Raw genomic sequence first — 22,213 nt, 5'->3', positions numbered from 1 at the left:
AATTCAATGCCCCTCATAGCACACAGAATAGGAAAAACAATCAAACTGTGTACACAGCAAGGAAGTGATTTAGACCTACTTACTGAACCTTCGATGCCCTGCAACAATGAAGAGCTCTTTCAGCGATGCATAGATAATTATGAATTTTCTCCAAGTTTCATTTCTGCTCCATTTATTATGAATATGAAGAACAAGGTCAACTTTAAAACTTGCATATGCTCTAAGAAAAAAAAAAAAAAAAAAAACTCATTTCCCATGTGATTTCTTTCAGTGCCTGCTACTTTCATACAGAAGGCATTTATTCAACTAAATAAAGATCAAGCTCCTTCATAGAGTTTACATAATTAATCGCAGATACGGTGAAAAGTGTGTAAGGCTTTTATAAGAAAACCTTGATAGTTCCTAATTAAATACATGAAAATGTGCAAACAATTTTGGTTCCCTTTGATGAATTCATTTTAATGAGGCTTGCTGCACTTAAAACAGGAATTTAATATATACTGATCATTGCAAGCATATTCATGACTGAGGCCAATTGAAACATATTGCCCCAAAATGAAAAACGAAATTAAAGAAATTATAAATCGAAATGCACAACTGTGCAGCTCTGCAGTGAATACAGATACCACAATTGCGTAAACTGTATCAATTAGGACATCCAATGTGGACTAAGATAATATTTATACACAGTTAAACCTCGATACAACGAACTTCAACATAACGAAATTCTCGATACAACGAATCGTTTAACTTTTCACAACCTCTTGTCCACAGAATACCATGTATTTAGAACCTCAATATAAGGAAGTGTGTCTGTATGCGATTTCAATATAACGAAATTTCACTGCCGCGGTACAGGAATGCCGAGGCAGTAAACGAAAACTTCCTCGGACGCAAATGGTCAAATGACCGAACTGCATGCGGGTGCTTGCAAACGGGCACCTCTCAAATAGCGCCCCGCGCGACAAGAGCGGCCGCCAAGGTGGAGTCCATCGTGTTCTGCGTAAAGTCCGAGTGCGATCAGATCAGATCAGATCCTGCCGCGTTCCGCTCCGTTCACCGTGCGCCTTCGGTGCGGGTGAATGCGTGCGGAGGTGAGACGAGAAAGATGGCGGCTTCACGAGTACCGCCTTCCCGCGCAAGCAAAGGGAAAGAGGGGGAGGGGAGCGAGATCGCGGTAACGCGATCAAGCGCGCGTGCGAGGGGGCGGTAAGTTGGCGCACGTCTCGGCCGTGGCTGCGCGTGGCTGTAAGCGCGTGACCGGGCGCACACGCGCCGCGCAAACTGCTTTAGCCGTAATCTGCCGCGTGTGCACAGAGTGGGCGTGCCGAGACGCCGCGGCATTATGTAAGCTGTCTTCCCGCGCGTTTAGTGTTGGAAGTTGCGTAATCTCGAGTTCCGGTAACCCGTTGGAGCGAGGGACAGACTAGAGTGTACTAGACAGACGAAGCATTCGCTCCTCGGTGCCGGCGCTCTTTTCGCAATAGCGCCGTCCGAGTGAGAGGGGAGGGGGAGGCGACGCTATCAGCCGCGGGGGCGGAGTGCACGCGAAAGCGTAGCTGCAGGCTTCGCTTAATTCGTACCGTCGATGTGAAGACATCGTCGGCGTGGCATGAAACGGCATCATTCGTCGCCGATTACCAAATTTATCAAAATGAATAGTTTTCTCATTCAAGCTTGCCTTTTTTTCGATTGCCCGATAATTCGGAAAATTCTGCGAACCCTTTCCGTGTAAAACGTCGATCGGCGACTGTGCTTATGCGCATGAAAGGTCGAATTTCAATAGAACGAAATTTCGATTTAACGAAGCGAACTGCCTATTTTACCGACTTCCTTATACCGAGGTTTGACTGTATTCTGTGATTCTCTGAATTATACGGATAAAATGTAAATAGAATTCCTGCAAGACCAAAGTAAACAAAAGCCCATATACTTCACATTGATTGCCGACCAACGTGTTGCATTTGCCAACTTCACACACTCTATTAGATGCAGTTTACAAAATTGGAACAGTTCTTCATGGTGCAGAGTAACGGTGTGAAACGCAATGTTGCAATTCTCTTCAATTTACTGAGTTTACAAAATGAAATCCTTAGATCCTTAAAGGCCTTAAATCAGAAACGTGCTTCCCCCAGAGCTTGGTAGAATTTTAGCTCGCTCTCTAATGCAACAAGACACTTCATTGCCTAGCGACAGCATGTCTGCATTTCACAAGTAGCACAACATATATACACCACACTGCTGTGCTTTTCCAACAAAAGTTAGTTGGCAGTCAGCGCTAGTGCTACAGTGCTTGCTTTCTGTCATTGTCCGATTTCGCTGCTTGAATATGTGTGCCTGTAACACGACTGAACCAACTTGCCCAACCAATGAAAGCCGTTGCTTCCTGTGCCACTAGAAGGAAACATCACCTGCGATTCTTTTCCTAACACCTGCATTCATAATATGTAATTATATGTATAATATGTAATGCTAAAAAGAGAGGGTGAAGTGTTTCACTCACCACTGCTCAGCTGTGGAAGGTTGGCAAAGCCTGGAAACGCGCCTGCCTGGGCGGCTTGCTGCAAAGGACAAGAGCATTGAATAAATAAAGATGGAAACTTCAAGCTGCGAAAAAAGAAGAGAGAGCAAGAAGTATCCATCAACGTACACAAGGAGAACTTCGAAACTTTCAACAACTACACATAATAGACAATGACCAGTTGTAATTGAACAGGCTGCTGATCACTATGGTGACTAAACTTTACACATCACGCAATGATTTATTTAAGGATATGAAGTGATGACGTACTCAATGCATATCTGTGAAAAAGCAAAAAAAGAAAAGTGACTTTATCAGTCGAAGAACTCGATAAGTATGGCAAAATTATTTCTCTCGCTCTGTGATGGCTATTGTCGATACACTCGTCGTTAATTGCGAGGTCTCCTTGATCAGCCTTCATGCATTTCCTGGGTAGGGGATAAAAAAAAACCTGCTTTTGCTTTCCTCACACCACCTTGCTGCTGGTTTACAAATGCCCAGTGCGCTGTGGCTTGACCCACAAAGGGTGAGCAACGAGGTGGCATAGAGTGCCACCTCGTGTACAAATTTGCTGTAAAAATGGCTGCATATAAGAACAGCAGTGAGCCGCCATGGCTACTCCTTATACCGCAGATGCCAACACAAAGATATGTGGTTCAAGGCGGACGTTGAAGCTATTTAGGGGACAAGAAAAAAAAAAAGAAACAGCAGCACTCAGCGTTACCAGGTAATCTGCAACCCGAGTGTCAACTTTCATTTCATCTTCCTGGGGCACTGAGTACAATATAGACTCGTGTAAGGGCCGCACTCATTTTTCACAATTTGGCGGGGTGCGGCCCTTACACGGGACCAAATCTTTTGGCCAAAATGGTGTCGGCCAAGCCGGATCCCCGAATGTACCATTGTATCAAAGGTCAACGCGCAACTCTCGGCAACCTGCTGCCTGACCAGCCAACAAGGACAACATGCTTAGGCAGGTCAGAATTTATGTATTTGTATGCTGTATTGACAAATAAACTTTGAAACTTTGAACTGGTAGGGGCATGCAGAAGTGCACAGCCCACAAAAGTTCGCCGACGCACACGCGCGGATTCGAGGCACCGAATGCGACTGCTTCTCTGATGGATTTTTTTCCTGCACATTTTGGGCTGCCAAGCTGGAGTTGCGGCCCTTACATGAGTCTATACGGTATGTTAGCACAAAGCTCTATGTGAAAGGTGCATGATGTGAATTCCCCGAGTTTTCCAGGTTTTCTCCGAGTGCCTTTGCAGAATTCCCTAAGTGACACAGAACATTTGTTTTATGTCAAGACGGGCTGACACCATGTCGCCCAATGCTGTCACTCTAGCAAGCACGTTAAAAAATAAAAAAAAAGAACGACTTAATCCAGGTTGAATAGCAAGGAGTAGTGTTTATATATTCAAAAAGGAAACAGAAGGGAGGGGTTAGTAAAATGCAGAGCAAGCAAAATATATTCGAACAAAAAGAAATGGTAAAACCCATTGCAAATTGACTCGAACATTTTCTATATAGGAATAAAAAGGAGACGCATACAGAAGCAAATACATTCGAATACGAGCTATTTCTATCAACTGATAGCAAACTCAGTGCTATGAGGCCCGAACTTTGTCACAACTGGGATTCTCTCTCAACAGCTGGTAAGTCGAACTCAACTGCCCTGACATGCTCCCAGCACGCGCACAACGCCCCAGCGTTGCGTTTCACTGCTTTAAAAAAGTTTATTTTGGTTTGGATGAGGGACATCTGCATATCGGCGTCAGCCAAAGCTTTGTTTTTTGAGCTCAAGTTACTTCAAAGAAGCACCGGCACGCTTCCTATCTCGGTCATTGCTCAATGCGTAGGTCCTTTCTGTTCTCGTCCTCTTTCCACCGCGCGTTCGCCCAACGGACCGTTTGAAGCATCCTCTTGGAAAGTTGTACAGTCAACGTCCCATTTTTCGGCCTCTCTATCGGCCACAATAACGTCCGAAAGATCGGGCAGTTCGAAAAAAAAAAAATTGAATGCATGTCTTTCACTGGCCTTAAGATCTCAAATCGCCACAGGCACGTCCGAAAAAGCTCTTAAGGCCTACCAGTAGACTTATTAGGCACATGGGTGCTCGTACTGTGACAGGAGATGGCGGGTGCACGCGCGTATAACTAAGGAATATATACTGTCTCGCGTGACAATTTCCCGTTCCCACGCTTGTTATGCTTCACTGCAATACTTTCGCCTATGCTTCACCACGTAACGTTATTGTATTGAGGCAAAGCTGCCTTTCGAGAACCAGTATTATATGCAACGCGCCGTGCTTTCCTAGCCTCGAAGCCAATCGCGAGGACCACTTAAGGCGGATACAGTGCGACAATGCTGGCAGCGGCAAATTCGATGAAAAACACGGCCCAGAACGGCAAGAAGCTTAGCAGCGAACGTCGAAGCAGCTGGGCCTAGCGTTGCCGCCGTGGTGGCTACGGCTTCCAGCAGATCTGCATGCGAGAGCGCCGGTTCGAGGCGGCGAGACCGTCAAAATGGCGGCGGAGGTGGCTTGGAGTAATGCCGTTTCGGACGTGCAGTCGGACGGTGAAGTGTTCTTGCGTCCGAAATTGCAGACGTTCATATACATTGCCTCTGTGGGATACGTGGTGGTAGCGCGAAGCCGTCCGATGATCGGGCGTCCGGAAAGTCGTTCATTGAGCGCACACTGGCAACTCATCCGGCAGACGACACGGCGGCATAGACGATTCGTTACTATTCCTCTCTGTTACTCGAGCAAGCATTACCGCGATCTTCGTTTTCCTTTCAATAAAATTACAGCTAATTTTTCCCTGAGAGAAACACAAATTCCCCGAGTTTTCCCTGAGCATTTCCAGACTATTCAAGTTCCCTGAGAATTCCCGGTTTTCCCGGTTGGTAGACACCCTGATAGGTCACATGCTAAAAGCAGCAAGGTATGGAAGCTGGTGAAGATCAACTGGTCGTAAATATTTCACGTTGTGTTTTCGTAACTTGTGCACCGCGCCTGGTTCTTGTACTTTTTCCCTACGGTTCTGACTAAACAACATGGTATTTTCTGCGCATTCATTACTTTTATAAGCTCGCTAACTTTTCCTGAAGAGATCTGCGATGCAGCAGCGTGTAATTTTTCCTCCTTTCAACCTCGCTCATTTTCTGCTCGGCAGTAGATGAAACTTATCCACGGCAGGTGCAATAACAAAAGTAAGGAGTGAAAGTGCCTAAAGCACTTTCACTTGGAGCCTCAAGATGACAAAAAATAGCGAGAGAGAGAGAGAGGGGGGGAAGAAATTGTAAAAGCCTTACAAGCAAGCGGACCGAGGGGAGGCTTATAAATCTTGCCTATACAGTACAACCACACTGCTACGTCAGCACGTAATTGCATTACAGAACCGAAAAAATCAATTTTCACCAAAGTGTTTCATGCAAGCCACTGAAAAGAAAGACATTTACAAAGCCCGCTGAGGCGGAAGACGTAATTCACGTAGGCTTAAAACAAACACGGCCACTGCAAATATCAGGTGGCAATAAAATCTGCCTCAGCTGCTCTTAGGCGTGCGTATTCAGGGAAGCGCTGTCAAGCTGTAGCCGAAGAACGGGGAGGGGGAGCGAAAATAGAAGAGGAGGATCACAGCCGAGCACCTTTAATCACGCGAAAGGGCAATTAATCACAATTCTGCGGCTCGGCCCTCCGCACAATATTTGCGTTTGCTACACGTCGGGCATTTCTCGTCCGAGAGCAAAATATACACGGCCGTTGTTCGGCGCTTCGCGGAAGGCTCGCCGCCAGCCAGAAATCGAGTCAAGATTTATCGCCCACCCCGCGGAATTTGACCTGAATCGGTGAAAAAACGAAAGAAAGAAAAAAAAAATTCAACTACGCTATAAGGCAGGCGATCGGCCCGCACTGGCATCGTTAAAGTAAGGCGATGTTGCCGAAGGGTTGCAAGAAAAGGACAACAAATCAATGGTCTCGCGGGAACGGCGACGTTGCGCGCTTAATCTGGGATCCGTCAGGCGCGATCGAACGGGGAAAGCGCTGCTCCGGCTCGAACGCAGCGTTTTTAATTCGGTGCAGTGGCGCGAGTGTGGGGAAAAAAAAAAAGAAGGAAAGCCAGCTGCGCGAAGAAGTCCGCGCAAGAAAATAGTTCCGTGTACTCGCGGAAGAAGAATGCCTTTTGGATCCGCCTAGGCTAATAGCGGCACATCATTAGACAAACGCGGTCGACGAGCCTTCCGTACTGTGACGTGTAACGTATGTACTGTGACGAACACGAATTTTGCTCGCGACGGCAGCTGGCAGTCTGCAGGAACGAACACGCGGGAATGTTTTGTGGTAAATCGGCGCGCTCAATAAGAGCCCAGTATTACTCTCGCGGGATGAAACGCGCACTGTAACATTTCGTGCTTTGCAAAAGAAGAAAAGGAAAGAAAGAAAGAAAGAAAGCGCCGCAATCCGAAAATATAGCTCGCCTGACCCGTCTAAGGCAAACATTAATAATCAGGCAGGCGGCACCGGCGGAGGGATACATTGAGTTCTGGCGCAAGAGGAAAAGTGCACGGAACTATAATGTAAAAAAGAAGAGAAAGGTTTCCTTCACGCTTAGCTTCAAAACAGGATAACGCGCCTAATCGTGACAAACGACCACTGAGTCGCGTTAGCCGCTTACACCGACATATACCGACGGATCCCGGGAGGAGTCTGGGGAGCTGCCGCTTTTTTAGAGTTCATATTGTAAGCAGCTTATCACACAACAAGAAACAAATGATCTCCCTTCGCTACGGTGAAGCTACGTAGTAAATAGAAAAAAAAAACAGAAAAATCAAAACACGCAAGTATGGAAAAAACAGCGTAATCTTGAGAAAGAGAATTTCGCGAGAGGCGCGCAGGTTAACAAAGTTTCAAGCGCGTTTTCCTTCCTTGGAAGACGTTGTGCTGCACCGCTTTCGCTATACATGTTTCTTGCCGGCTACATTCGTCTCGAGAAAATGATGAAAAATTGGCGGGAACGCAACGGCAGTGGGTTTCTTCCGTGTTTACTTCCGGCAGTGTGGTCAGAGATAAGGGAGCCGCACGCGAAGCAGAGCGTGCTGCACGGACTTCGGTTTCTGTCGCTCGGCGGGCCGGTCTTCGTTTCGAATGCGTATGCAGTCCCTTCGTTTCCGTCCCGAGCGACAGAACACGCCGCTGCTGAATGAATAATCGCACAGTCCGGGGCAGATTCGAGGTGCCCGAGAGACATGGTGCAACAACATATATTCTTGAGCACCGTACGTATACGTTGAACCTGGAGAGTGTTGTGCGATTGCGCTTTTCTTTTTTCGTACAGCGCGAGTGCCCTAAACGGTCGCGACTGTAAGACTGCACACGGTGTTAAGAACGGCCCAGCTGAGGTGCAAGTTTTGCCAGCCAGTTGCGACAGCGGCGGCAACCTTTCCCGGAGCACCACCGCAAACCTCTAGCTACGGCGTGACTAAGTCGACTGTGTGTGGAGAACAGTGCGCGCGTCCTCGACTCTCCGTCGCTGGAGCCAAGATGAGTGCGACGAAGCAGGCTTTGTGCCTGAAACCGCCACCGCCCGCCTGATCTGATCTGAGCAGGGGAGTTGCCGCGGGAACGTCGACGGAGACCCCTTCCCACGCGCCGTTCGAGACGCAAGACAATGGGTAACCGACCGCGCTGCGGGGGTCAGCTCGGGGAATAAAGGTCACCTTTCCTGACGTGGGCCCCGAGTTCGACGAAGTCCGGCTGACCTCGGCTGGGGACCATGAACCTCGCGCAAGGAAGTGTGTGTGTGTGTGTGTGTAAACCGTCCCGCAGAGAGGCGACTTGTTTACGATGACTGGACGGCCGTTCCCGTCACCTGGGTATCGGGGGAGGACCGAGTGTTTATAAACCACTGTTGTGCGACTGCTCACTGCACTCTTTCTCAAACAGTCATGTTAGACTGACGTACTTTCTCTCGCAGTCATGCTAGACTAATGAACTGCATGTAGATACTGTAAATAAACCCATATTCCTCGTTCTCGATGAGAAGCAGTCCTTCCCTTCATCAACGTCCTCAGCGTGGATAAATTGGACGACGGCATGGGCCAGCTACCTTCTAATTCATGCCGGACTCGAATCTTGCCAACGGGTTACGAGCGATGGGATTGAGCCCCCAATCCTAACAACGGCGAATTATTTGCTGTTCAAAAGCTCGAATGCGCGTCGTTTACTTCGGTCGATCGTGTAACGTTACCTGAGCTCAGTTCACGTCCGATTAATTCGAATGCTCGAATTTCGGCGAATAAATTACGGCTCCAAAGCCTTTGTTTAACGCAGTGTTCGGGGCTCCCGAAATCATTCGCTATACAGGGGACTTCGTTATGTAGGGGATTTCGTTGTAGAGACATTCGCTGTAGAGGATCTCGACTGTACTACACAACTCGGGGCGTGTGCGTCGCAAAATTAATGGCTATTTGGACAGCAGTACTCGCAGCGTCTTAAGCAAGCTTGTGGAGATCTAAATAATTATCTGCACCGCTTTGAAAGCATTTCCGTCGCCATCGTATAAAGGCGAAGTAATTCCTTCAGTGTAATACGCGGGAACGCCGCTCTTATCACTGATGCGTACATGAGCGTACGCACTGACGTCATCGCACCGCCATGGAGTGTAGGTAGCGTTAAGTTCTATAACGAGTTCATTGGCGATTGTCGTCTCGTCTAAAACATACTGGCCGCGGTAATCGAGTTAACTACGTACTGTTCCGAATCCCCGCTTCTAAAATAAAACGGAAACAGCTGCAGTCGATAACGCAGCCGGTGCAAGCCATACTTTGTAACGATCCATTTCACTTTACTGCTCTTTTCGCCCACTGTCGCTGGCTCTAATGAAAGCGCGTCCCAGCTATCGGGTGGGTACGCCCGCTCGCCGCGAAGCGTATACGATAGGAATGTAAAATCAAACGAGGACGTCCCAAAAGACGCACTCCGGGGCCGTACTTAGTAACGACCCATTTCACTATCCATTTCTTTTCGCGATTTGCCTGTAGGCAGTCACGCCGCCGCTATCACTTAGAGATCGACCATAAGGGGCGGCGCGCGACATGAGAATAATGGCAAATGCAACGCACGAAATACGGCTCCCAGGGTCGAATCGTATAATTATAACGATACTTCGTTTCAAATTAATTTTGCCTTCAATCATTGGCTCGCGCCATTAGTTGAGTCCCGGCCACTGAAGTCTTCATCGGTCACTCGGCGCAACGGACGATTAAAAAAAAGAAAATGATACAATCGGATAAAATAAAAAAAAACGGTATTGCTGCCTTACTTTGTAAATATGTATTTATTTTTGGCTCCTTTTGCCTTTCGTAATTGACTCGGACAAACAGCTCGGACGCCGCTGTGCCGCCATATTCGATGCAAATCGGCCACACGGCGCGCGACGCATGATAAGAAACTGAGCAAATAAATAAATAAATAAATAAATAAATAAATAAATAAATAAATAAATAAATAAATAATATATTAAAAGAAGGATATCAAATTGAATGTTACAAAACACGGGCTCTTCGGGCCGTATCATTTTTTTTTTTTGTACCGATTAATTTCATTTTTCCTTCCTATAACCCTTTGTCGTTCATTCGTGCAAGGGCACGCCTCACGCATATCGCAGTATATGGGCCATTCGGTGGGACGTATAACAATAGCGCACCGGGCAACTAGAATCCTTACAAAATACGGCCCCAGTTCGTGTAGCGCCTATACGTAACGAGCCAGAGGGAACGAAGAAAGCTGAGTAAAAAAAAAGATAAAAAGAAAAAGCGCTATGTCACGCGATGCAAGCGAAAAAGCACGAAAAGCCCGGTGTGACGCCATAAAAAAAGGCGTGCGTTTCGGCGCTAGCTGCTTTCTTTTGGGTGGCCAGTTAGCGGCTGCCCGTGCGGGCTCATTAATTCCGATTGAAAAAGCACTTTCCCGGGAACAAACGTTCCGAGGATTTCCTGTTCAATATATTTTTACCCCCAGAGGAACTACCCACGTCTAGAGATTTTCTTTTTCCCTTCCGAAAAGAAATAATGATGACGAAAAGACACCCGGCGGCTTTTAATTTTCTCTCTGTGACAAAGGCAAACGGCCCACAGGCAGCACATAAAACGCGCCATTGTTCTAAGGCGCCGGCACCGCTCGTGGAAACGATATATTGTCACAAATAATCGGCCGGATGAAGAGGACACGCCGAGCCTGAAAAAGCAGCTGAAAAAAAAAAAAAAAAAAACAAGTCACGTTTGCGCTCTTACTATTTAACTTTGTTTACCGTTTCAAACACCGCCGTTTCGTCCTTTCATCGCGCTTTCTCTTGTCACCAGAACTGCAGACGACTTTTTTTTTTTCTCGCTGATTTGTGTGCACTGTGCGGCCGAAGGATAACGCAATTGGCTTTGCGCAAGAACTTACGTTAGAAGACGACACGAGAAAATGCAAACAGACAAACCGAACAAGAAAAGAAAATAAGAAAAAAACATCGATTAAGCGCATCGCCTAGTCGCGATACAGCAAAAAAAAAAAAAAAAAAAATAATTAGAACACTGAGAGAGCCAAGATATGCGGTCCCGCTGAATGCTCGACGCGCGAAAGCGCGACGCTGCTGTTGTCGCCGTCTGCAATCTTTCTGGCGCTCGTCTGCGGCAAATCACCCTTTGTTTTCGCCGTCTGCTAAACCGCTCGCTTTGCAGACGACAGAAAAAAAAAGAACAAAGCCGAGTACGTATGCAAGCGCACGCGAGAATGAACAAACGCGAATCAAAGAACAGACCACCCATCGCCCCTACACCCAGAGCCGGCTTCAAACCCCTCTTCAATACGTTGTTATACTCTCTCGGAAACCCGTTGTCTGCGGTTCCCTTGGTGTTCGCGGGGCGGCGAGAGTGAGAGATGCGCACAGCTCTGTTATATAGGTCCAGTTAGAAAAACGCAAGCCTTCGGCGGCGGCTGCGGCGACAGGACGGCGGGGCCTTAATTAAGAGTCGGCGGGTCGCTCTGGTGTTCCGCTGCTAATGAGCAGATAACGGCTGCCACGCTGCTCGCCGTCCCCTGAAAGACGACGGCCGATGCGTTCCCCACCCCTCTCTCTCCCCAATCTAGCACCTCCCCTCCCGCGCTTTCTGCATCCGGCATCGTAACGTTTGCGCGCGCACGAAAACGAACGAACGAACGCAACCAAGGGACCCACACAATAAGCGCTCGCGCAGGCTCGTCTGTACGGCACAACGAGCGCGTTATTCCAGGCGGAATATACACCACCACCAGGCACCCTCTTCACGTCTCTCTCTACTCCCTCTCTCCTCAAAGTGTCCGCTCTCGTACCAGCCATTCAGAGTCCCATCGCGAAAAGGGAGGGGAGAGAGGGAAAGGCTGCAGGAAAAAGGGCGCCGAGACGAGCGATGAATAGGCCGTACCACCACGAAAACTCATTATGAACGTTCCCGCTGCAATCAGGCCGCATATACTGTGTATGTGTGTGTGCGTGTGTGTGTGTGTGTGTATATATATATATATATATATATATATATATATATATATATATATATATATATATATATATATATATGCGTGGTATGAAGTGTTTTCATTGTATGCCTTTCTTTTTTTTTGCCCTCTCTTTCCCAAAGCACGCAGCTCCACATTCGCTTTCTCTCCAACTAACCAAATTTTCCAACGTCGCCTTCATTTTCTCGCCTAAATAAATAACTAAATACATAAATAAAACAAAGCCCATGCGCCCCTTTATCGGCTAAAGCAACAGGACGTTCTCTTGGGGAGATAACAGCGCCCAAGAGCAGCGCTTTTTTTTTTCTTTCCCCGTTGCGCAACAGACTGACTGCCCGGGTGCTGCTTCCATTCTGAGAGCCAGACGGCGAACGAGCAACTTCCCAAGTTAGTTGAAAAGTTAGGAACGCGTTTTCCTGCGAGAATTGCAAAACACGACCAATCATGTTCTGGTACAGAAATAATAAATTCGCATAAACAAAGGATGCCGAGCAAGGCGCGTTGCTTTAGCTCACCGTTCACTTCCACTCACGCGAATGGCGAAACAAGTCCCGGCGCGCCTTTCTTCAGCAGCCCCCCCCCGCCCCCCCCCCCTCGCCTGCTTCCCCTTTTTTATGGAATGTGGAGAAAAGGCGAAGAAACTGTGCGATATGCGCTTGAGTCATGACGCCACGCGTGATGACCGACAACCCATACCAATGGAAAACCTGACCGACGCTTGGCGCCTTTCTTTGCTTTTTTTTTTTTTCAAAAGTGATTCTCAGGCAGCCGCTGGCCTTCCTACAAATGACGTCACAGCCAATTGCGCAAGTTCTTTGTTATCATTGACGAAAGAAATAAACTAGCAGGGAGCCTGTCGTCAAGCAGCCCGCCTTCGCAAGGCAGCTCTCCGCGAAGCCACCCCTTTCCTCTTTCAGAAGGTCGTCCCAACGAGTGGCCCTGCTCGGCTGACTCGGCCCAATGCATGGCCGGCGGCATGTTTCCACTTACGCGCAATTTGGGTACTCTGCCAAGTGCTCTGTGCGCGTTTTCTAACGGTATGTGCTTGGGCAGCTTCGGTCTTTTATTGCAACGTATGCATTTATACCGAGCTAATCCGACCGGCGAGCGGTCTAGAGGACCTCGGTGCAGCCCTGGAGTCTTTCCGGGCTTTCACACCGGCCCTAGACCCTGCTCTTCGCATCGTACGCCTTCCAGTCCGGACACACCTTCTCCCTCTTCCCAATTACTCGCCATGGGCCAAAACGCCATCCCATGAACGAAACATTTATTCAATGGATCAATCGTCTTCGCTGCAATGCGTGGGGTGCAGCATCCGCACGTTCATTGCTCTCTCACCCCAGGCGTCCCTTAAGAAGAGCGTGCGCGCAGAGTGCGGCGGCAGAAAAAAAAAAAGAGAAACAATTTTGCCGCGACACGATCACATGTTGCACCGACTCTCTCGACTTCAACTGTGTATCACAATGTGTTTCTCCTCCATGTTTCCTTCCTGCCTGCAGGTTATATACCGAACATTGCGGCTCCAGCGCATATGGTCTCCTATATACTGGCTCGCGAGAGGGTGCCACTGTATAGGCAGCGTCACGTCGCTTAATGCAGCCACTGTTGGCAGGGAATAACCAGAGTCATTCCATGTAACGCGGAAGGACTCTGGCATAACCAAGTTAACAGACTGTCTTCCGTCTCAAAACCATCACGGTGGCAGCTCGGGCATAGTGGGTTCGACATTAAGAAGAAGCTTTAACTCGGGTGCTCCTATCTAAATACATGTAAAAGGAGAATTTGTTTTTCTCGGCAACCACTGCACCAAATTTGGCGAAGTTTGCTGCATTTAAAAGAAAAACTCAAGATCTAGTGACTGTTGGTTTCGAATTTTCGATTTAAGTCGTCAATTTATTAAACATTGGCAAAAGTCGCAAATTTGCAGAAAACGAAACTACCGAGTTTACAACTGTGAAACTCGGCAATGAAACAAGATATCACAGTTCTGTGAATTGCATTTAATAGTGCATCTAAAGCGGACAAAATTGACATGTTACACATTAGTCTGAAAAGATTTAGTAATATGGGAATACAGCTCTTGCAGAACCCTTGCACACAACGTAACAAATTCACGTAAGATATAAAATGACATATCGAATATGTCCGCTTTCAATGATCTAATGGATGCCGCTTACAGAACTGCGATATCTGTTCTTGATACAGAGCTATTAATTTGTAAACTTCGTGCCGCTATTTTTTTCAAACTTCCCAATTTTTGAAAATTCTTCTAACAAAATTCAGGCCCCAAATCGAAATTCCCCTTCCAACAGTCTCTAGAATTTAACTTTCTCTCTCAAATGCAACAAATTTCGTTAATGACGCTCCAGGGGCTATCTCAGAAAAACGTTTTTTGCGTCTTACATGCATCTGAATAGGCCGCGTCGGAGTTGGGCCGGAGCTTAAGTATTCCTCTTAAGAACATTACTGCAATGCAGAACGAGAAACAGGGAGAGATGAGACAGACATGAAGGGGCGAAAACAGAAGGTGAATGCACACATGTCTGAGTGCTTCGCGAAATCGGCAACATTCCACCCAGATGTAGAGCACACTCACACAACGCTCCTTCAACGTCGTCTACTTTTCTATAACCACGATATATGTGTGTTTCTAGGAGAGTGTCGCTCATGGATGATGCCAACTACTTATTGTTACCGTACATATCAGAGTGTTGTAAGCTCAAACAAGTGTGCCGAAACCAACGAAAGTGATTGCCAATGTAAGCGAATAGCCTGAACTCCTCCAGAAAGCTATTCTTTACTTTATTAAAGGAACGATGCGATTGTAGGCGTGCGTTCCTCTCAGAGATGATGCACGTGTAGGTAGGATTTATTTTATTTTTCTTTCTTTTTGCATTGCCTAAATCTAAAGAGAACAGACAAGCACATCTGGGCACGTATTCGCGGACGATTACTTTCGGCGATACCACCGCACTCGCGTGGCGTAGTGCTCAACCACCCAACCAAAGTCATCCGGTTTTGCTCAACCAGCCAATCAGCGCGCGCCTGATTTGTCGAGTATCGCCGAAAGTGATCGTCCCAGAATAATACGCCCCGTGTCAGCGGTGGTACGGGTGGCTATACGTATCGACCATTTGGTCGTAGGTGTTTTGTCTCGATCCCGCAGCGCCATCACCGGCGTGAAAGGCCACCATCCTTTTCCGCAACCGCCGCAGGGGGAGAGGAGGCAAGCGTCGGAAGAGGAGTACTGTCCTTCCCTGCCACTCTAGCCCAGCACCGAAACCTTCAGACGCCCAACGCTCCCGCGCGCCATCGCATGCGCCTCATAGAATTGCGATAGATGCGCCACGAGCACGAAGGACAACAAGCCAGGGTCTCCCTACACTCAAGCCACCTGCTGGTATTCAACACGCGTGATAAGCTTGCTGTCGACGGAAAGCGAGTGCAGGAAGAGGCCTTCCAAATTCGTCGTTGCTGCGCGCGCTTTCTCATAGACTTTTAGATTTAGACGACGCAACGGCCTCGGGTTGCGCTTGCGTGCGCAAGCCGTTTGGGTCGCAGCATAGCACAAGCGGGCCTTCCTCGCTTCGGCGAGCAAGCCCGCTTCCGCCTCCTTTTGTCCAAAGCTCCGCAGTGTCGAGTAGCAAACTCCAACGCGGTGTGACAGTTCAAAGGACGTTAAGAGGGCGAAACGAGGATGAGACCACACGTCGGAACCGCAATCGCCCGAACGCGTCAAACTTTCCCGTACTTCCGAACCGCGAAATTTCGCTTGATCACCATATCGCTTCCTCTCCCACGTCGCTTCCGACGTTGAACTGATGCTGACCGCAGAAGAAGTAAGCGCGCGTTTTTAACGAAGCTCGGTGTGCGGTGAAGAGCGCGTACGACGGTGCTGGATTAACGAAAATCTTCAAAGAACATGCGGCACGGTTCACAACAATGGACGGGGGAGATGTGCGGTAAAGATTGCCCACCTACATATAAGGAGGAGTATGAGCGCCCACCCGCAAAATTGCGAGAGGCAGCCCCCTCCCAGACCCGTCATTGCGCCCTGTAATCTCCTCACCATAATCGAAACGGACTAAGCCGTCAGATTATAGCTCCATGCGTGCCGGTTTCCCGGGACGCTCTAAAGGAAAGCTCCGCCCCCGAGTCTGAGCCACGGGGAAGGATGAAAGCGGTAAAGAAGGATCCCCCACAGAACAAAGCAGGGCCAAGCGATGGATTTCGCAAACAGCGAGAGTGGCCGAAAGACGGTGCAGGAAATAGCTCGGAGAAAGCATGGTTTTATTCAGATATACGGCGGGTCGCAACTGGATGAATGAATTTCCCGAGAATCCACTTTGAAGCAGGGTGGTAGTAGCTGGCGGTACCGGGTTAAGCTTGCTGCCTTTATTCTGGACCCTTAAGACACGCTGTGTATGCGCGGTAGGAAACCATTGAATATAAAATGTTCTTACTGCCCCGATGAGTAATGATTTCGTTCTCCAGAAGAATGCTATGATGGGCGAGTTGCCTTCACAATTCTTCATTCACGTATTTCGTACTATTTAACGCCAAGGGCCTCAAGCAGGGCAAGTGGTTCCTCATTTATGTCTAGATGGATACTTGGAGATGCTAATAAAACATATCCAATTGATAATTAATAGGTCCTAACGCCGCGGGCACCTCTGGCCAAATCGCGCCGTCGCTATCAATATACGTTGCGAGGTTTTGAAAAATAGCTTTCAAGTATGCTAATAAACGGTGCATTCGATATTGAACTTTCAACATGTGGCAGAGATAAAGGCGTAAATGAACCTAGCTAAACAATGCTGTTACGAAAGTTTACGCTCACTCAATAAATAGCAGACAAGTATGAGTGACGTACATAAATTTTGGCGTTTATAAGTGATGAGACGCCACAAACCCGTCAGCAATCTACAAACACGCTCAATGACTTATTTCCGCCACAGTCTCACCCGACATATACGCATGAAAAGCCAAGCACGGGCGAATTTTCTCCAATGGCTGCGCGTCTTCTCGGACATTGCGACTTGGCTACGGACGGTAGGGTGCAATGCCCTCTGAATCATCTTAATTCAGATAGTTCGATATAGTTCCGTGACTGACTATGCTTCCATCATAGATCTTACACTTGAAACTGGCATAGGCAGTGGCTGTGGCTTCAGAGATCACTGCTTTCAGGTTCGGCCATCCGCATTCGCGACACAATGTTCGATTATAGCAACAAGATGCATAACACTCGCATCTAATATTTATTAGCTTTGCGTGCGCGCTGTTAGGAACGGCCTGCTGAGGTGGCAACATGCAAGTTTTCTCAGCCAGCTGCAGCTGCGAGCGTTGCGAGCTTCCCCAAAGAGAACCATGGAAGCCTATCACAATTGCTGCGGTGACTCATTTCGTAGGGACCTCGAGGTGCCGCTTCAACACCTCCTCGGCGCCGTTGTGACTAAACGCGATCGGCGGACCAACTATTGTTACTGAACCCGCCACCGCCGACATGGTCTCTCTGCAGCAAGAAGAGCTTCCCTAACAAAAGGGTGCTTTGCGGTACGTGGGCCCCAGGATTCGTCAGTCTGCTGACACTCGTGGCGACTACAGGACGCAAGACAATGGACAACCAGCTCAGGGAAGCTCGGGGAAGCAACGCGCCTTTCAAGGCGTAAGCCCCGAGTTCTGCGAAGCCCGCCTCACCTCGGAGGGGGCAGTGAAGCCTGTGCGGAATGTGTGTGTGTAAACCCCCTACCCCCTTCCCTCAAAAACGGGCCGGCCACGAGGACTTTCTACGCTGACTGGTCGAACGTTTCCCTCACCTAGGGATCTAGGGAACACGGAGTGTTTATAAGCAGCTGTTTGTTGCTGCTAGGGTGTGCTCGTCTGTGTGCTCGTGAGCTGTGTGCTCTGTGATCGGGCTCGTGAGCTGTGTGCTCGTGATCGAGAAGCAGTGTGTTTGGAGCTTCGTGCTCGCATGCTTTGTCTTGCGTGCTCCATTTGGGAGCCACGCTAGACTGTCGAATTTATATCTTGTTTATAATGCAAATACTGTAAATAAACCCTGTAGGCCTAGTTCCTCCCAAGTTCCTCCCTACGACCTACAACCCCTTCAACTGGTGGCAGCAGCGAGATCGTCCGTCAACTCTGACTGCGTGTGATGAGATGCAACATTGCTTCCGTTAACTCGGCTCGCTAGACCTTCGTGCAAGTGTAATCGTGACAGTCGCCAAGGCAACGCTATCAAGAAAGCTATGCGTACGGAACGAAATTACGACCCGATCATTGCGATTATATATATGACCTAAACTTGAGTTCAGATATCGGCGCATCAGACACCTTGTCAAGACAAAAAGAAAATAGCTTCAACGTTAGTCGAAAACGCGACCAAGAACGCTCCTAAAGCTTTTTAAACAAGCATAACGTACGCACGGTATCTGCTAAACCAACAAGTTCTGAAGCAACCGACGCCATCGAAGCTTCGGTATACGTCCCACCGACTATGCAGCCCAGCTATACGCATTCACCCCGCCTTAATTTATGGGCTTCATCTTGATTTTATTCTTGTATTTTTAATTTCTTTAAAAGGACGTTATATATACATACAGCGCCGACACGAGTGCTAACAGAGCAGCTAAAGCTAATTTCGCATTAACAACGTTCGCACGCAGTAAGCCAAGAACGCTGTCCTCTCGAGTTGCGAAAACCTTCGTAAGCTTTCCACTATATTTCGAAACGGAGCGCGGCCTCTCATCGACGCGTATATAGATCGGGTAGACAGAAGGCTTCAACCGGGGCGGGTGGATTAAAAGTTGATCCGATCGGGTAACGGGCGTATAACACAGCGGCGCACTGCCATCTCTAGAGGGTGCGAAGGATTAAGCAGGGAGGAAAACGGGATTAAGAGGCGCATAAATCCGGTTTCACCCCCCCCCCCCCCCCCAAAAAAAAAATAAATAAATAAACGGCGGTCGATACTCTCCGGTGCCCAGCCAGCCTATCTTTATGTTCTCTAGTTATGAGTGCTTTATTATTATCTTCGCTTATGAGTGCCCAAACACGGGCGTACTCCGCAGCAGCACGGCGAGAGCCAACAAATACACTAACGCCTCTGCAAACAACCAACATCGTCCCTTTGGAGCCCGCTTCGTATACCCGTCGAAGTATATATATCGTCAATTTCGTCTTTGTGGGTTTGCTCGCTGGAGGTTATGTCGTCGAACTTAACTCCCAGAGATAGCGCGCCAGCGCGGGCTTTGAAGCTATAGCAGCAAAAACGAGCGCACTGTAGGAAGTTTCCGCCGTCACCGAGTTTTTGCATGCGCGCAGCTGTCGCCAGGCAAAGCCCGCCAACAGCGGCTTGGAGGCTATAGCTTTAAAAAAATATGAAATTAGTTTCGCGTCAACATATAGATATCGTTATTATATGCAGCTCGTCTCGCTAAAGCTAGTTAAATGAAGCGATGGCACGCTTGCCTGAACTATTCGCCGACTTCACACACCATGACAGACACTTTAGAATAACCTTTTCCGTTTTTTTTTTCTTGTCAATCTGCGCCACAGACCTTTCACATGATGGCTAGACGTCGGCTCGCGCGGACGACGTTTCAAGGTTCGCCGTTACTCCCGGTTCACCAAGTTTTCTAGCCCCATTCAACAATCTGAATCCCACAAAGACATGCGCCTGGACGCTCTCTCTATAAACAGTTTAAACGAAACATTTTAGAGGTTTAAGGATGCGGAAACAAAATCCTGTCCCATATACACAAACATAAACGGTTGTTTACAGTCAACAAAAGTATGGCTATATGCGTCTTGGTTACGAGGGCAACGCTGGAAGCACAGTGCAATGTAAAAGAAAGAAGGAGAGAGAAAAGAAATTGATAGGAGGGGAAAAAAGAAACAAAGAAAAGACATTATCACAGTACTAACGCCAGCGCATATCAGCCACGCGCATGTCAAAAGCAGTGCAACCGAGATGAAAATGGATTCTTATTAGACTTTTGCGCGCACAAAGACAGGACGTCGAACGAAGAAGGGACCCACAGCATGCTCATGTGCGTCCCTTCTTCGTTCGACGTCCTGTCTTTGTGCGCGCAAATGTCCAATGAGAACCATGTACTACCAACTCGCCCAAAACGTAACGCTTTTGAATTAAAAGGGAATAAAATCTCACATGCATCATTAAGCTTCACTGAGCGCAAGAAAAAGTTGGCCCAACGATTTCCTGCTTAAGCTTTTTTTTTTCAGTCTTCATGACTGATTTGCTAAATGCGCAAACTTGGTAAACAGGACGCGACACAACAGAGACACACAGAATATTCTGCGTGCTGTCCTGTTTCCCAATTTTGCGCATCTGGCAATCAGCCGTTACAACGAACCAACTAGCCCCTCAAGACGTTCTAATTAAATTTTAGTCTTCGCCTAAATCCGGTTTTGTAAACCGCCAGCTCAGCGGTCTGTACCCCAATTACTGCACGGTACCGTCCACGGCGAAGGATGTCTGTCTGGTGCGGCACCCGTGCACGCATGCGTTACACGACCACGAGTTTGAGAGCATAAACTTGCCACGGTTTAAACCTCAATCCCTCCGCACGCAAATGGTTAAACGATAAAGTTATAGGACAAGATGAGTGAAAACGAAACATAACAGAAACAAACCTGAGGAAACGAACGAAACAAAATAAAATGAAGCGAGGTGTAACTACTAAATATATCGCGCAGCACATGAAAAACAATTCCCGAGGGCCACCCGCATTGGATGGCTCTCGCAATGGAAGACACCTTCCATATGGAAGATAACCTGTCCATAAACTAATCCCGACGGCTTCCCTGTTGAAGAAAGCAATCAACGTTGCTTCTTCTCGCCTAGGTCCTGCGCATTCAATGATTTATGTGTGTTAATTCTGAAAAGTAAATTATTTCAAACCTACAGCATCGCGTTCTCGGCGCTTCTAGTTCTCTCCCTGCGTCTTACTTTAGCGAAATATATTATTACAATGTTGAAATACGCACCAGCTGTCCGAAGTTCCTTCGCTATAGGTGGGCCAAAGCAAAGTCTTCGGTGCAAACCAAGACAAGCGACAGCCTTAATAAATTCAAACGACAATAACGAGAATGGCGTGATGATGATAACGACGGCGGCGCAAAGACGAAATGACAGTGCTGGCGATTACGCTGTTGATAGGCTTTGAGCAGACCGACCCATCCGTCGAGTGCGTCGCCTCCTCCCTTTGTTCTCCTCATAACTCCATCCTCCTCCTCTGTTTCCCTCCTCCTCCAGCGCTAGAAGGATATGGCTGAGGTTGGCTGTCTAGATGCATGCAGCTCAGATTGAACTCTCCCCCCTTCTCTCGATACTCTCTCTCTCTTTCTGACGACGGTGCAGTGACCAGGCGACGACGATGACAATACCGGCAACGTCAAGACGAATCAGGCCTAACGGACCCGGGATCCAACACTAGGTGGGACAGGTTTCTAACACGTTCTGCTACTCAAGAAAACATGGCGACGCCCTGTTATAGCAGAAGTGTTAGCTATAGTGCACGATGTCCCCACCGCGGCTACCTGTCCCACCGAGGCTTAGGAACGTGTCAGTGCATAACGTCGCCATGTTTTCTTGAGAAGCAGAAGTCACCAGAAAGCCATGCTTTCTTATTGAGCAGCAGAAGCGGCAAAAAAAAAAAAAAGCGTAATGCGTCCCACCCAGTGTTCGATCCCGGGTTCGCTACAGTGTGAACTGCCGTCGACGCCACGCTGACACCCGCGCCACACGCCCCAAAAGAGCTGTAGCAAATACTTTTCTCACCAGGCATATCGGACAAAGACAAAAAATTCCTTCAACAGCAATAGCCACGTCAGAACTACATTACGCCCCCCCCCCCCCCCCCGTTTTTTTCTTGTGACATAAAAGTCACGGAGAAGGCAGGCCCCCATCGTCAACGGCGGCAGCAGAGATGAAGCAGCAAACGACCGCGTTCCACAGTTCCCCTTCCATGAAAGACAGAGATCCCCGGTGAGGCTGGCATTAAACTAAAGAGCCACGGAAGTACGCGCGCGGAGAACGCGACATGCCCGAGAAATTGGAATCTGCGGGTGCATCGTCCTTTCAGACGCGGAAAAAAAAAAAAAAAAAAGATGCGAGCCGA

At 48.1% G+C, this 22,213-nt stretch overlaps 1 protein-coding gene across 12 annotated transcripts in view; it reads right to left on the bottom strand.

Moving 5' to 3' along the window:
* LOC126543780 (CUGBP Elav-like family member 1-A) overlaps positions 1–22,213 on the bottom strand; it is a 575,682-nt gene that overhangs the window by 42,118 nt on the left and 511,351 nt on the right. For all 12 annotated transcript variants that reach the window (XM_055062366.2, XM_055062365.2, XM_055062364.2 and 9 more), the window contains one exon: positions 2,504–2,561. In XM_055062366.2, the coding sequence (XP_054918341.1) occupies positions 2,504–2,561 (58 nt within the window). The remainder of the gene's footprint in view (positions 1–2,503; positions 2,562–22,213) is intronic.

The sequence above is a fragment of the Dermacentor andersoni genome, chromosome 10 (assembly GCF_023375885.2).
Source record: "Dermacentor andersoni chromosome 10, qqDerAnde1_hic_scaffold, whole genome shotgun sequence".
In the NCBI taxonomy this organism is placed as follows: domain Eukaryota; kingdom Metazoa; phylum Arthropoda; class Arachnida; order Ixodida; family Ixodidae; genus Dermacentor; species Dermacentor andersoni.
Note: the sequence above shows the minus strand (reverse complement) of the source record. Positions and strands in the feature narration are given on the sequence as shown.